The 17,333-nt window shown below is 43.3% G+C and overlaps 1 protein-coding gene across 1 annotated transcript in view; it reads left to right on the top strand.

The window, feature by feature from the left end:
- LOC120434674 overlaps positions 1-11,064 on the top strand; it is a 40,803-nt gene extending 29,739 nt beyond the window's left edge. The window contains exons 6-10 of the mRNA XM_039602917.1: positions 2,827-3,153; positions 3,436-3,780; positions 7,278-7,622; positions 7,719-7,766; positions 10,913-11,064. Of these exons, the coding sequence (XP_039458851.1) occupies positions 2,827-3,153; positions 3,436-3,780; positions 7,278-7,622; positions 7,719-7,766; positions 10,913-11,064 (1,217 nt within the window). The remainder of the gene's footprint in view (positions 1-2,826; positions 3,154-3,435; positions 3,781-7,277; positions 7,623-7,718; positions 7,767-10,912) is intronic.
- Positions 11,065-17,333: the final 6,269 nt, after the last annotated feature.

Here is a 17,333-nt window from a genome sequence, read left to right as displayed (position 1 = left end):
CCTTATAATAGCAGACGTTTTGGCAGTTTGCTGCTGTGCAGCATTCATGTGTGTTAACACAATGCCACAGTGTTCCCAGGAGTGGACGTCTCAGCAAATTAACCCCAAGGTCAGACGGTGAGGTGCTCAGAGAAAAAGCATAAAACCAGCAGAAACACCTCATAACTGCACTGATGGAGGGCTGATGGTTTGGCTTGTTTTGTGAGTTAACCATGAACTCCTGTGAACCATGAACTTTGTGATATCATGTTGAACTTAAAACAAAGTGTAACTTCAAAATTTGCAGAAGTTGTTGTATCCGTGTGTGGCAGGCAGAGGTTGGACCATGACCACCCAACAAACAAACAACTTGACCAAACAAAAACACAGTTAAACCTGACCCAGGCAAGTGGAAGTGGGCCTGTAAGGAGGACTCTCAAGAGCCCAAAACAAGGAATTAGCAGTTTAGGAGGCCAACAATGTGGCCAGTGGTGGAGATGAAACGGTTTAGGGCGTCAACCGGGAGGCCGAGCAAAACAATCCTGAGGAAGTGCAGGTTGATGTGGAAAATTTACAGTCTCTGAATTAGCTCTTTGACCAGCACACCTAATAGTCTTGAGATGGGTGGTGTCATTAACACAGGGGGTGGGCTCAGGATTGGCTCAGGAATAGAAAAATGCAACAACACACAGACTTGAAAACATCAGCCTTAAAAGACACCACATCGTTGCTTAGCTGCACAGAAACCTGCTCATTACTGCGCTTAAACTTTGGAGCAGTAAACACAGTTTCAGTCCTGCTAACTCAGGAACTAAACACACTTCTTTACTATTCCCTGGCTCAAAAACAGAAATCACAGCATTTGCTCTCTTGGGCGAATGCACAGACTTACAATAATCATGTTCAGAAAACGAGGACACAGGCCGGTGGCTACTTGACTCAGGTTTACAGATGTGAAAAACACACTCAGATTACCAGCAGACATGTGACACTCAGACATTTTATTTACAGACTCAGGGCCACGAATGACAGTTAGAAAGGTCTCTTTACTCTCAGCAGTGGAATTGAGCTTAATATAACGAGGCAGGGGAAGGAAAACGAAACACACTGAACCCAGGACGAGAGAAAACAGGAAACACACTGAGACACAGACTAAAACACACAGGCTTGACACTGGGACTGAGGGAGAAACAGGCATGGGAACAAGACAGACAGAGGAGACAGAAAAGGGACATGGAGACAGGAGTGACAAATGTGGAACAGGGGAGGCAGGGAACAGAACCTAAAGACCAGAAACTACAAATATAACACAAGCAGAAGAACAGCTGAAGAACCAGAACTAGGAAATAGACACTAAACCTTAGAATATAAATTAACCCACAACCTAAAATGTAAACACTGGGTCACAGACCATGGACCATAGAAGAAGTAATTTCTACTGACAGAACGTATTGAACATTTTGAAAGGCACTGTGAGGCTGCTTCTTCTTTTTTATGCCGGTTGGCAAACAGCTTCTAGGTGCACTGCTGCCACCTTGTAGACTGGAGTAAGGATCAGACTCTACCGTACCACCATTAGATTCTTTTTGAAATACCCGTTTCTTTCAAAAATGTAAAAATATAAAATATTTTTAAAATTTAAATACCAGCAAATTCCAGCCAGAGACTGAGAAACCAATGTAAAATCAGCTGCTGATACCTTATCCCCTCATAAAATCCACCTGTGTACCTGATCCAGTATTTAAACTCCTTATCCTCAATTATTCCTTCTAATAATCCCATTACTGTCATCCTGATTCCCCCATAAAGTGCTATGTGAGTTAAAGTCCCCACAACAAACTATCCTTCCTCCCCAATGATCTAGGATCGATCGTTAGTGTATCTACAGTAGAATCACCATGACAACCATTTTAAAGTCTCTCTGTGCTGGTTTTCATCTCACATCCTCCTCATTAAATGCCGGTTTGAAGCACGCAGCGAGGCTCCAAATGCTCAACCAGACCGCCGACAGGTCTCGCACGCCTCAGCCGCTCTATCGTGTCGTGAGCTGGGTTACGCCATGTCGCAAGTTTTGTGTCGTGCTTTTGTGGTAGTTAATGGATCAGATTACATTTTTTATTTCTCTTCGATATCCGATCCAGTAATTTAGGTCAGTATCGGACGTATACGTAATATCGGATCGGTCCATCCCTAGTTACAAACTCCTATACCAAAACTCTATATAGCCTATCATAACTTTATCAGGGAGCACTTCATCTTTAAATTCCAGTAAAACAAATGTACTGTCCTCCTTCTCTCCATTGCTGAAAGCCTGCAGTCAACTTAAGCCTGTAACGTCTCCTCCTCTAATTACTTTCTTCACTTCTTCCAGATTTTCTCCCACAGGAATCCCAGAAATCCCTCCTCTTGCTCCACTTTTCTCTCCAACAGTCTTCCTTTCCAGTACTTCTCTTTTGCACAGTACTTGTAGTTTCAGAGCTTTTTCTTTTGTTCTGCATTTTTACAAATAATGAGCAAACTCCCATCTCACAAAACTTTGGCTAATGCCATATCCCCGAGCACTTTTCAGTGGCTGTTTCTCACAATTATAATTTTAACCATTCTGTAAGTCCACCAAACTGGTTGAAAAACAAAATAATGAAGGTGTTTCAACAGTCCAGACTTTCAACTGATGAAATGCTGTGGTGGAGCTTCAGAGAGCTGTGCATAAATCAGTGCCCATACTTTTATTTTTCCATTTATTTTCTCTAAGATTGTGATTTCATTAATAAGTAAAAACTCTATCACAGTTCTTTCTCCTCATCCTGCTTCTCTTACACAAACTCTTCCTCCTCCTCTGCATCTCAGTCCCCCAGGTGGAGGTGGTTACAGAGGTGAAGTCTGTCCAGCTGCCCTGCAAAACCACACTTCACCTGCCCAGAGACACAAAGGTGGAGTGGATGGTCAAAGGCTCCAAAAAGGTCCACGTGTATCAGAACGGCTCTGACTGGCCTGAAGACCAAGACCAGAGTTACAGAGGCCGAACAGAGCTGAGGAGAAACCTGCTGAAAACTGGAGACCTCAGTCTGACCCTGAAATACCCCACAGACTGGGACACAGACACCTACACCTGCACCGCCTACAACAACAGGAAGAAGATCCTGATCAAGAAGGAAGTGGTGCTGAAAGTCAAAGGTCAGTGCTGTAGATTCAGGTCAAAGGTCAACAGTGCTCCCACTGGCTGGATGCAGCTCGTATTGTGGCTCCTCCCCCTTGACCTCCTTAATAGCTTTAGGTCAGTTTAGCTGTGTTTCCTCCAAATCCCAGAATTCCTGAAGAGCAGGAGCTGCATCTCCTGTTCACGCTGACCACTTTCTATCTAACAGTGAGCTCCCAGTGAAGCAGCAGCATTCAGCCTGTTAGAGTCAACACAAATGTCTCCATCCAAGCTCATGTTGTGCTTTGTTGTCCTCTCAGTCCCCCAGGTGGAGGTGGAGTCAGGGGTGGAGTCTGTCCAGCTGCCCTTCAACACCACACTTCACCTGCCTGAAGACGCTAAAGTGGAGTGGAAGGACGATTATACAGGTTATAGGATCAGCAACAGGAAGGTCCACGTGTATGAGAACGGCTCTGACCAGCCTGAAGAACAGCACCAGGTTTACAGAGACCGAACGAAGATGAATGAAGACCTGCTGAAAACTGGAGACCTCAGTCTGACCCTGAAATACCCCACAGATGATGACAACTACACCTACACCTGCACCGTCTACAGCAGGGAGGGAAACATCCTGCTGAAGAGAAAGGTGGAGCTGAAAGTCAGAGGTCAGTGCTGTAGATACAGGTCAAAGGTCAGAGGTCATGTAGGAGTTTATTCTCTAAAAGCTTTTAGTTTGAATCTATTTTCAGTTCAATCAAATAAAATTAATTCTTTGATGTTTTGATCTAAAAGCCAGAAATGTCAGGCGGAGCAACTGTGTGTTTAAATGAACAGACTAAGAAGACCATTAAAAATGATCCTAACTTCAAAATAAAAGCCTCTGGCATGATCTGAGTTTGGATCTGAAATCAGAATCCAGTTCATCTCCAGCCCTGTCAGCAGTTCCAGCTGTAGTGCTGTTACAATAATAGTCATCACTTCTAGTTTCACAGCAGGAAACTGGGAACATTCAGCGTCTCAAAGATTGACCTGTTAGCACCTGCAGACATTGTTGAGCTGGGTCTGCTGATCTTGTGGAGGTCTTCATTTCTCCACTATTTGGAGAAGCTTCAGCAGGATCCACAGTCAGAGTCAAAGTGGAGTTCTAGCATGGACGTAACGCTTCAAGAAGCTTCAGACAGACAGTGTTCTCCAAAAGTTCTGCTCTAAAAGGAAACTTTGAGCTGGCTCTGTAATTGTTGTAGTCAGAAGGATGGAGGCTGGATCTTTGATGAGTGCTTGCACACAGGCTGTCTTTAAGTATTCTGGGACACAGCCAGAGGACAGACAAGTGTTCATTATTGGAAGCAGCCGAGGGCAGGGACATCCCAAACTTCACTCAGGAACTTTGGAGGAATCATATCTACACAGCTTGATGAGCGTTTCAGTTGTGCCACAGTCCTTCAAAGCTCCTCCACAGAGACTGGCAGAAAAGAAGATCAGATATTGTGGCTGGGGTCGGGGACATCAAGAAAAGAATCAGGAGCTGCTGGTTTGGATTTCCTCTCATTCATTTGATCCTTCAGAAAGTTTAGAAAGTGAAGACGTTCCTCACTCGATGCCGTAATCTGATGAAAACTTGCAGGATGTCAAAGACGCTCCACTGAGCTCCAAAGAGCTCTGGGCTGTGCTTATTAGAATGAATTAAAGGAGAGAAATAGCCGCCCTCGCCTCGTTCACCTGTTCATTGAAAGCAGTCGTTCATGCTTTCATTTCTTGATGACGGAGCTGAAGATTCACCTTCTTCCGTCTCCTTTCTGCCCTCCGGCATTGTCTTTTCAGACTGTGAATGTCTTTGTGAATCCAGGGCAGCGGCGAGCACCACGTTTAGTCCTGATCTTAAAGGTGCAGTTGAATCTAAAGTGGATGTACAAAGGAGGTTCAGATCATTCAGAGTGTTTGTGTGTGTGAGGGAGGAGGAATACCAGTGGTGGTAGGAAACACTGATGAACATGTTTCTCCTGTTTCCTCATGAAAAGAGCGTCAGCGTACTGACACAACTTCTTTTGCCTGATCACTTGGAAAATGATCTCAAACAGAATCCATCAATGATCAGATAGAAACACATCAGCTCAAAGCCTGGAGTTCATACTGAAGCCCACAGTTATATGTAGGCCAACAACACGCTGTTTGAAACCAATGAATTTACTGTACTGAGGAACTCTGTGGCAAATGAGTCAGTAAGATCATCAACATGGATCTTAAAATCAGCAGCTCAGATCATGTGATCACACATAAGAACCATGGAGCAGGAAACATCTGAGAGCTCCAACTCTGATGGAGTCTTAGGAGGCGGAGATACCTGCACAGATAGGAGCTGTTTCACACTTTAACAAGCAGCACCTCCAAACTACACCCTTCATCCACCTTAATAGGGGAGCATTTGAAGCCAAACCTCCACCCACCCAGCCACTTTCTCTGGGCTGACTGAAACAATCATATGTGGGGTCAGAGTTCACAGACTAGACAGTCCTCTCCAGATTTCATCATGTTTCTGTTCAAAACATCAAATCAAGCTGAGGGAAGTTGTAAAATCCTTCAGAATAAAAGCCTGACTATTCAGAGCTCCAACATTAAGAAGAGCAAAGTGAACCAAGGTGGATGGAGGCAGCAGAGAAACTGTAGGGTGGAGCTGAATGCTTCATCAATGGGATGATGCAGCAGATTTTCTCCACCTTGCACAAACTGTCCTGTTAGTTATTATGACTGGAATATCCAAAATGTCTCCAGAGGCTCCGAGTCCAGCTGAACATGTATTAGTGTTTAGAGTGGAACTGAGATGATAGGGACTAGGACCTGGGGGACGTCAGTCAGTGACGGAGCGGTCAGCAGGTGTGGACAGGTACTTGATGGAGTGTTTCCTGCACGCTGGACTCCATATGATATGTTAGCAGAGAGGATCTGGCTCCTGATTGGTTGAAGTGGAGCCCATCTGCTGCAGAAAGATGCCTCCTGTCCCAGAAAACATTGAAGTTGTCTCTAAAGCCCAGGCTGTGGGAGTCACACACAGAGGAGAGCCAGGTGTGGAGGCCGAGCAGCCGCCCAAACGCCCCACGGCCACAGGTGGGAGTGGGGCCGCAGATCTAAACACTACGGTGGGCTTGTTTCACAGCCTCACAAAGACACACAAAGTCCAGTTTGAGGAAGTGGGGCGCTGTTTGGAATCCGGTTTGTGCCCATGTGGATAAGGATGGTGTCGGCCTCCGGACGGGATCGTATTCTGCCAGGAAACTTGTCTAAAATGTCCCAGAGCGTCGGGCGGGAAAAGACAGAGCGTCACGCCTCCTTTATTGTGAAATTCCTCACCATGGTAACTGAACACATCAGCTGGTCTGCAGCAGGTTATGTTCAGAGTTTGAGGCTCAAATTGGCTCAAAGTGTCCCATTTTCACTGATTGTTTTCCGACGACATGCTTCAAGTGTGATATGGATCCTCTGCTGAAGGAATCTGCTTTCTATCCACAACCTGTTGATCCGTATCTGACTAACAGCAGCGCAGGAAGCCCTGCAGTTATAGAGAAACTGTCTGAGTCGCATTGTTGCTGCAATTTACCTGCAACTGCTGATGAAGAAAAAGTCTCAATGTGTTTGTGTTTGGTCCTAATCTGCTGCCAAGTCTGTTTGACACTGCTGGATTTCCAGCTGATAGATGACAGATTAGAAACTGATCAGTCTATTGATCACACAATATTCCATCAATAGAATTGATTTGACTTTGATTTGTGTAACAAAGTGATTTCCACGTCTCCTTCATGATGTGACAGTGTCAGAGCTGAATGCACTTGTAGAGTATCATGTTTTATGGCTCACATTTAAAGTGTTCCAGCTCTAATGTACAGCTGTCATATTAGAAAAAGAAGCAGCTCTGATTTTACTGCTCAAATAAATCTATGAAGTGATGAATTCACACATGAACAGTTTTCTGCAGCGTTCCTCTCGGCCTTATTTGCAGCTCCACTCTTGTTTTTGCTCTAATAATTATTTCTCTCCATGAGCTGTTTCTCTGCCTGAAGGAGGCGCCACTCCATCGCTTCATTTAGTGCAGAACAAGAGTCACATGATGCTGCTCTGTCAACACCAATCACACTTTGTACAGCTCATGTTGTGTTTGTTGTCCTCTCAGTCTGTCAGGTGGAGGTGGAGGAGGGGGCGGAGTCTGTCCAGCTGCCCTTCAAAACGATAGGTGACCTACCTGGAGATGCTGAAATGGAGTGGAAACGTATTAAACCAGAACCATCAATTATGGCGCACCTGTATGCAAACGGCTCTGACCAGCCTTACAGGCAGCAGCAGGTTTACAGAGACCGAACGAAGATGAATGAAGACCTGCTGAAAACTGGAGACCTCAGTCTGACCCTGAAATACCCCACAGAGAGAGACAGTGGAGAATACGTCGGTAGAGTTGACAAAAAGGAGGGAAACGGTTGGAAGATGTACCGAAGGAAAACAGTGCTGCTCAAAGTCAAAGGTTTGTATGTTTGTATATATCTCTGTGTGTGTGTGTGTGTGTGTGTGTGTGTGTGTGTGTGTGTGTGTGTCTGACTGTCTTGTGTCTCCTCTGCAGGGAGAGTTCAGGTCCAGGATCAAACAGGGGACATCAGGAACAGAAGCAGCTCCATTGATCCGACTCCTCTGATGGCTGATCAATCAGTTTGATCTGTGTGTTCTTTGATTATTGATCAGTGATGTCAGAGTGGAGTCAGTGTGATGTTGTTGTTGTGTGTTTGAGACTTTTAGTGTCCATGAAGGTCTCTGCTGCCGTAGATCCTCTGAACTGTGACAGAGGTCTCACTCTGGAGGAAACTCTCAGCACTTTCCAGCAGCTCCTCCATCATGGAGGACGTTCCCTCACTGTAACAGGTGGAGGAGAGAGGAGAGGAAGCACAGGTGGATCCTCAGAGGAAGAGGAGCGTTCCTACAAACCACATGATCACATGACCAGAGGGGCGTGGCCTTCAGTGGTGGTAATAAAGGAACAGTCCACATGTTCCACTTTGAAGGCTCATCTCCAACAAAGCAGACCTGTGATCACTTTAACTCAGTATGATGGATTGTTTGGATTTGTCTTTGTTTCTCTGGCTTTTCTTGTGTGTCTGTGTGTCTTTGTATGTTGGATAGAGTCATGTGACCTGCCCAGGGACTACACATGGAAATGAGCAGTTTAGCTCAAATCTGGCAGGTTTCCATCTTCTGTTTTTATCCTGATGTCCATGAACATGAACACTGTCCCTGTCAAATAAATCCAGATACAAAGATCACATCTACTGAGCATCATCAGCGTGTCAGCCGCTAACTGCATCTTCAAATAAATAAATGTGTCTGATCAGCGGTGATAAGAGGAGAGACGCTGAGCGAGTGAAACTTTAAAACTGACTGAAAAAATTCTTCTTGGCTTAATTTTTCCTTCCAGTCTGAAAAAACTTCCATTTAATGATTTTAGAGAAATATGAGACATTTGAAGACCTTCATTTATTTGAATTTCAGAGTTTTTAATGAGCCACAGCAGCCCTGAATAAACACTTGAATTACTGTCTGAGCTGCTGCAGTTTCCTGCTGCGTCCACTGGGTGTCAGTAAAGCTGCAGGTGTCTCACCTGTGAGTCCAGCTGTGGGGAAACAGTCCAGCTGCTGGTTCTGCCTCCAGCTGAGGAAACACTTCATTCCTTTTATTGCTGATCTCTCTTTATGAATCCACCTGAACTCGTCTGATCCTGGAAACCTTTCACTTTCCTTCCTTGCTGTCTCCGTCTGTCTCTCACTTTCACATTGGTTGGTTCCTCTCTGAATCTCTCCTCTTATCTGTGAACATTCATGAGGAAAAAGCAGAATCAGTTCAGGCTTCAGCTCTCACAGGATTTTAATGTTTGTGCTCAGAGTCTTTTCAATGAGCTCCATCTTTTTCCTGGAATCATCTCCAGAAGGAGCTGAAAGGATCCGTGTTACACAACGTGGCCACTTTAAGTCCATGAAAAGGATCCAGGAAATAGTCAGAGCCCAAAAGAACTGGGAGGAAGTGAAAGGTGTGTTTTCTTTGATGACGTCACCAAAATGAGAGCTTTGTAAAAACAGAGAAAGAAATGTGCCAGTTTATTAAACACGTCTCATTTCAACTTCCCGATGAAAGTGTCGCTTTGAAGCCAAAATCTGAATCCAAGACTGAGCTGTGTTTTTGTTTCTGCAAAGTTCTTCCACAAACTCAGGTTTTCAAACAGCTGTGACAGCTGCCTCTGTGTGTCAGGAAGTCTTTGAGCTTCTTTATCATAATATCAGCAGCCTTAAAAATAAAGACGGACTGATGTGGACGATTATCAGTAATCAATGAGACCGATCACTGATATCTGGAGCTGACAGAGATTTAGAAACAAATCAAATCCAGCAAAGAAAATGTATTTTTCTGTTGTGGCAGAAACGGTTGGTTTCAAATATCTGATGATGTTTAAGTTCATGCAGCTGTTACACATCTGTACTCACAGCCAGCTGTAGTGCTCAGGCCTGCTTAGCCTCTAATCTGCTGGCAGAGAGCTAATAATCTACTAATAATCTCACTCATACGTTACAGGATGGCTGACAGTGAACATCACAGCAGTTGTGTTACTGAGGTATAACAGGGCAGCACTAACCATGAATGTGCATCAGACCAACTCACCAGAGGAGTTTGTGTGATCACAATAACTCCTGGACACAGCTTCAAAGTGACTCCTCACTCTGACAGCACATTACACTCATCAGTTTCACACTCACACACATTTTTATAAACTCATCATAACTACTTTGAAACAAAGTTCCAGCACACAGAGGAAAATCCACAGCTGCAGTGTGTGGCTGCCACGCCCACATCAACATCACCGTGGCGTGTTCACTGACCATTAAACAGTAGGAAATGTCACTCAGCAATGAGCCCTTGGTCACGCTGACATCATGGTTGTGTTCTGTGTCCATATGAGTTTGAATCTGCTTCAGTGAGGAGAACATCACAGTCCACGCTTCCTTCAAACAGTCCACAGACCCGTCAGGTCTGAGCGTCGGGGACATTTCACGCTTTTTGAAATCAGCTCTCAGGATTACAGCAGCTCATGGATGTCATCAGTTTCCTGTTCTGGTGAGTTCACAGCAAACAAAGTTCCTCCTCGTGTTCCTCTGTCAATCCAGTCGTGCTGGAATATTTGACAATATTCCCACAGTAATGATGTCATTTCTACAGGAACTGGTTTTATAGAAACATCCTGATATCTGACAGCTCATGGGAAGGACCAAAGGGAGGAGGCCAGATATGATAGCTTAGCAAAAATGTTCTATAACAAAAGTAAAATAAGCAAACTCATGTAGCTCAGTGAAGTCAGCGGGATGTGCAGTGTCTGGATCTGTGACATGGACTGAAAGAAACCATAACACAAAGCAAACAGCCAAAATCAAACTCCAAGTAGAGACAGAAATCCTGCTGCCACCATTCATTTCTGTTTGGAAGCAGACATAAAGTCCTCGTGCTGTCAAATCCAGAACCACTCGAGCCTTTTGGAGCCGTTTACATCTGTGAAAAAGGTGGAAACATGTCAAACATGTGAGGAAGAACCAGCAGCAGCTCACACGTTTACCACAACCACACACAGTCCTCTGAGAGCAGCGTGGCCTCCATCTTTGAAACAAAGTTCACAGTGAAAATCAAACTCACTGATTGATTATTGATTGATTTTCAGAGATGATGTCAGATCGGGGCTGCTCAGGGTGCTGTGGCTGTAAAACGCCAATCATATCCACTCAGACAGCCTCACTAAGCCCCGCCCTCTTCATTCACCTGCTCGTCCCAGTCGGGCTCACGGGGGCGGCGGTCTCAGCGCACACGCTCACACCTCTTTCCACGTCCTCCAGCTCTTCTGGGACGCTGAGGCGTTCCCCGATGAGTCGACAGACTGAATCTCTCCAACGTGTCCTGGGTCCGCCTGGTCTCCTCCCAGTCGGACGCCTCACCCAGACGCCCTTCAGAGGAAGCTCACGGATGGCGTTCGTACCTTCAGCCTGATCCTTTCAGTCACAGCTCGTGCAGTCACAACACTGCTGCCAATAAAGTGACACAAAGCATCTTAAAGCCATTTCAATAAACGCACACACAGAGTTATCACAGCACTCATGAAACATGCACACTGGGCACAAACTAACTTCTAACATGTTGAACTTTGCTCCAGTTTGTTCTGATTGGCTGAAGCTTGGTAGTCACATGGCTGCCTGTGAGTGTGTTTAAACACAGAGAGAAGCTGAAGCTTCACATGTTGTGTTCTTCACACAGTCGGATCAAACGTGTAAACTTTGTGACACAGCCTGGTCTTCATGTGTGTGTGTGCACGGTCTGAGGAGCTCTCAAGCTTTTCATAGAGGACACACACACTGATGCAGGAACAGATGGATGCACATGAAAGCTTCACACACTCCTGATGAGTGAGGACACACACACTCACAACATGAGCAGCCAGCAGGCTTTAAATGCTCAGTGTGAAGAAGTTTCCACACTTACCTTAATATCATCAAGCAGCCTTCTTCTTCTACTGGTTCCCACAGTTCCCAGTGTTAATAAATGCACAGCCACATGTGCTCTCTGTCATCACCTACAGATCTGAGATCAGTAGCTTGTCCACTGTAGGCTTTATCTTTTCCATGTAACTGTGCTGCTTCACAGAGAGGGAGAACTGCAGCGCTTTGTTTGCTTGTGAACAATATGTGCATGTTAAATATGAACAGCTGCTCCAGCATGTGTTAGTGTGACAGACTGAAATGTTGCTCCTTTTAAAGCTTCTGCAGGAACTTCATTTGAACAGGCAGGAATTAGTTGTTCAATAAAGGCATGAATTGGACCTTAAAGGTGGCCAATCGATACCAACGCTGGTATTGGTGTCGGATCAATACTAGTGTGATGGGACTGAGACTTTGTTTCTATGCTCTAAGTTCATTATACAGACACTGGACTGTGTTACATCAATATTTTGGGGGAAAACAAAGTAGGTCAAACATGCAAAATGAAAACTGTCTGAAGCTTTTGGTGTGACTATCACACCTATTTTATTTGTAGCCTGCAGCACATTGTGTTTTACTGAGACGCACATTTATATTCAAGGTGTCCAAAAAGCTCAAAGCTGTGTTTTTATTGTGTTAACTAATTATTGCAGAATGTGAACATCACAGTGATTTAGTGTCATTAAAATGTGTTCAGAACATTGATGATGGTTCATCTCATAAATGCTGACACACTGCTCTCCCTACATATACATACATATACTGCCATTAGAAGTGACACAGAGCAGTGTTAGTATTGATATGAGCAACACTGCTCATGGATTTACTTGGTAGTGCACAGCACTGCTGGCCTTTCATCACAACTTGGTCCTTTGATACAGCGAGTTCAAAAAGTTGTTGAATGGACTCATTTCATGTCAGTGATTGTAAAGCTTTTTTTCTTCTTTCAGCCCTTAGAACTGCAGATATTTGTGTTGATGTTCTTTCCACACAGATGATCCTTCTGCTCAGCCCTGCTGTGTCAAACCAAACAGCTCGTCCACTTACAGAAACACAAACAGCAAAAACAAAGAGTTGATCTTTATTAACCTTGGAGCAGATTCCAGTCATGAGACATCCTGCTGAGTTCATTTGGTAAAACTCCTCCCAGCAGCTTATAGAGACCTTTTCTAGTGGAACTTCAAGATTTGCTGTCATTGCAGTTTGTCTGATGCACATCACGTCATGGCTGCCTGCGGCTAAATCTGCACACCTTCTTTCTGAAAGTGCTGAAGACACGAGTGCATTTACAGCAATATTTGTTAGCCTGCAACAAACAGCTCCAACCACAGTAACAAATGTGTGACATCAATGATTCATTGTTCAGTTGCTCAATGTTCAACCGTTTATTTGAACTAAACGTGACGCTCCCCCCATGTTCTTCTCTAATTGTCTTCTATGTCCTCCCTCCTCATCCAAGCCGTGCCAGCCCACAGACCATAATCAGCCCACACACTGAACTCACACATGAAACTCCACCTGACGTGGTTTTACATCAGCATCAGCAGATTGGACGCAGCTTTGTGTTCATCTGTAAATCAGCATCTCCCTGGAATCGTTTGATTCCTGTGGATTAAAGGCAGACAGTAAACTGAGCTTCCAGGCATGTAGGCAGCTACAGTAATGCTGCACTAGACAGCACGTCCCTCGCCCATTAGCAGGCATCATCTTTACATTTGATTTTATAAAACAAATCATGAATTAAATCCAAACTGAACAACTGCAGACTCATGAAAGGATTTGCAGTTTTGCAAACTCCTGTTAAAAGGGAGTTTTCCTTCCCACTGTTGCCAAAGTGCTGCTCATGTATGTATTATTGTAGGTCTACCTTACAATATAAAGCACCTTGAGGCCACCGTTGTTGTGATTTGGCGCCTGTGTAAATAAAACTGAATCTTTAATAGAAGAAATGCAGTTTTTAAGAGCAGCTGTGTCATTTAGAAATATGAAAATCTTTTCAAACTGTTAAATAGTTTTAATTACAAATTCATCGTCTGAAAAACCAACGGCTGTTTTTATCAAATCATATTTCAAATGTTTGTGTGAAGAGTGAAAAAAGGGGGAACTTTTCTAATGTATTGTAAAGAGCAGCATAACTGGAAGTTGAACTGCTCAGTCAAAGCCTTTTTTCCCTTTGAGCTTCATTTCAGGTGGAGTCATTCTGGATTCTGAGTGTGTCCCAAAGGCCACAAGGATCCTCCAGGATAGAGGTACAGACTGCACTCCGGGACAGAGGAGCAAGGAAACATGTTGCTCTTCATAACTTGATGTCAGAGCTTTGAACTAGTTTGGGATTCAGCTCCATCCTGTATCTCTGTGAAACCTGACCTGTGTGGCTTTTGTCCCTCTGTGAGAAACATGCACATTATAAAGCCGACACATTCATTCAGTTTACTCTTTCATTCTAAAGTGAAAGTGACTGTGTGAGCTTTCTATACAAAGATGTGTAGTTGTGTTTACTTGCCTTCAGTTTCAGTCAGAATTAAAGAGACTAATTGTGTTTAAGAGAGGAGGCAGAGACACCATTGATGTCACAGTTCCAACTACTCACACCAATCACATTCAGTCCAGTTCATGTGGACAATAATTAGATGTTGTAAAAGCAGAATGGGAGTCTGCATTTAAATCAATAATGAGTTCAGAGTTATTTTTCAGGCCGACCACAGTTATTCTATAACATGCTGGTAAAAGGAGCCTGTATATTTGATGGATCTGCTTGAATGCAGAAGTTTGTGAAAGAAGTTCCTCCAGTGATTCTCTGCAGTTACCTTGAGTGGGTCCAGTCCAGCTCCAGTTCCATCATGACCATTGTACAACATCTGTTGCAGCTGCATGCATAAACCAATAACAGCTAATACATTGCTGAAAACGTGTCTCTGTCCTTGGAGCAGATGTCTGTTCATGCAGGGTTTTACTGCTGGTTTCTTATTCCACCTTATTACCCACTCTGATACATGACTGAGTGCCCATGTGCATCAGTGGGTGTGGGCTGCTTCTCACAACAAGAGATTTAAGAAGAGTCTTCCTTTAACTAGGAAGTGATCCACAGGTGGCCTAACACATGGAGACAGACGAGCATTGGCACATTTAGACTCAGCAAATAATCCACGCAGACGTGGGGAGAACATGCAGACTTCTCACAGAAAGGCCCGGACGGTGGGTTCAAACCCGTCGGCTCACACGAGAGAAAATCTTCCCTTATTACCCGCCGACTCAGCAGATTTGTGTCTCTACAGCTTTGTGTTCTTCTTCAAAATGAAATTCAAATGGAGGGTTTTGTTTGACACTAGAGATCAGAGATGCCCCACAGACCAACACATGAAGTACTTTCTATTTGTGGATTAGAAGGAGAAATATATCTGTATTATCAGTTTATTATAATCTACCTGAATCAGTGTTTGGGATCAGATTTCTGTGTGGCCTGGTTCACTCACTTCATCATCATTTTAACATCATTTTCTATTGACTTTGACTGTATAGAAATGATGCACACTTAACCTCCGTCTGTAGATTTCTTTGGTTAGTAGACACCTGCCTTTGTTCGCTCTAGAGTGGATATTATAATATGATTCCTGACTGGTCTCTACTCTGTGTGGGTCATGTCTAAACCCTGGGCTTCAGACTTCGGGCAGAGCTCCCTACAGCCATGTTAAAGAGCTGGAAAAGCTTCAACGTTGTGGAATTGACTGGCAGAGTTTAGGGGGCTGAATAATGACTCACACCCCACTTTTCAGTTATTTATTTGTAAAAAATGTTTGGAATCATGTATAATTTTAGTTCCACTTCTCACGTGTACACCACTTTGTATTGGTCTTTCACGTGGAATTCCAATAAAATTGATTCATGTTTGTGGCTGTAATGTGACAACATGAGGAAAAGTTCAAGGGGGCCGAATACTTTTTCAAGCCGCTGTAGTACATGAATGACTGAGGGTGGGTTTTATTGTGTCCTCTTAAAATTGTAATCTTGCATTTTTCAGAAAAATGTTGGTCCAGGTTATAATCAACAACTGAAGTATGTGAAGCTGAATGAGGATGAAGGACAGTACGACTTTCTGCAATTTAATGTAAAAGGTGTGCAGGTTATTTCTACTTTATCTTGGATAAAGAATCTGTTCACAATAATATTTGAATACATATTGTAGGAACATCTTTTAGCAGTGGTGTTGTATAATAAAGAACTTCAATTGAACAACTTATTTGAGGTTTTCTTTTTCTTTAGTGTTTTCTGACCTGTCTTCTGCTTCTGAGTTGTCTGACTCCAACTCAAGCTTCAGCTCACGTGCTTCAACTATAATCTTAGATGAGGTCTCATGCAAGAGACGAACAATCGCTTGACTCTCGTTCTTTGTTTTTTCCTCTCAAGTTTATAGAAAGGTTCCTTATTGCCACTTTTTTTATTCTCAATGTTCATTTTTCTCTTTTTGTTTGTGTTTTCATTTTTAATAGTTAATTGAAACTGTCTTAAGAAGCAAGTCTGGTGGTGATGAAGTAAAACAGGAATACCAAGCAACAAACACCATGAAGGATGCCACAAGGCGACAAATGGTTAACATACTTGTGGCTCACATGATTGATAGTCATGGGTATGTATTCAGTGTCTGTTGTGTTCTTTATACTTGTGCTAAATAAATGCATACTAACTGTCTAAATTTAAAAAACTTAAAATCTTCTCTCAGCCACCTTCCCCCAAAAGCAGTCAGAGAGGAGTTTGTGATGCTGTTCCCCTCGCTCAAGTATCCATATGCAGACAAAGGCTATATAATAGTCAATATTTATTTACACAAAATTGTTTAATGATGGACATAAAAATTATTTGATATTTTGTTATGAGCTAAATCTGACAAGATATTCTGTGTTTTCACTTATCCAGGATTCTTTGATGCAGCAAGTGGTGCAGGATACATTTCTTGGCGTCTGAAAACTGTCCAAAGAAAGATTCGTCGTGGATCTCCAACACCACCTAATAGGTTGACAGACAGTTCTTCAGGTGGCCCAAATCTCCAAAGGACTGTGAATGTTATACACCAGCTTGATGGGGATGCTTGCAAGGAGGCCATGTCTTTGCTCAACCGTACTACAGACAACTCTGTGATTCTCCAGAAGATAAAGGAGACCTTTCAGCACCATCAGAGGCTTGTTAATGACCCAGGCAGAAGTGTTGGTATCCTGTCCACTTTTCCAAGATTCCTGGATCCAAAAGGAATTCATTTTTTAATGGTTTGGAATTTGGAGCTAGCAGTTGTTTCAAATACAATTTTCTTTCTTAAAGGTGGAGCAAGACTTCACTCTCCTATTGGATGATGACAGGTTGCTTCAGAAATGGAAAACGTTCTTCAGGCCAAAGAAGCTCACATCAACACCAGAGTTGCTTCACTTAGTGCAGTCAGCAGAAGGTCGTCCAGGAAATCATCAAGATGATTCTACAAGTGAGTTGTATTTATTTATTTTTTATATTAAAGGTTAAAGCTGCATTCAGGGGCAAATATAATTTGTTTCTGTGTTTTTTAACATTTAAATTTATACAAATTAAATCTTTGTCAGCTTTTTCTAGTTTTGATCATAGAATGTAATATAAAGTCAAACAAAGCATTGTCTGTTTTGTTTGTATGATGATCCTGAACCAATAATCCTATAGAT

This window comes from Oreochromis aureus, linkage group 3, assembly GCF_013358895.1.
Source record: "Oreochromis aureus strain Israel breed Guangdong linkage group 3, ZZ_aureus, whole genome shotgun sequence".
In the NCBI taxonomy this organism is placed as follows: domain Eukaryota; kingdom Metazoa; phylum Chordata; class Actinopteri; order Cichliformes; family Cichlidae; genus Oreochromis; species Oreochromis aureus.
This window is presented reverse-complemented; position numbering and strand designations above follow the sequence as displayed.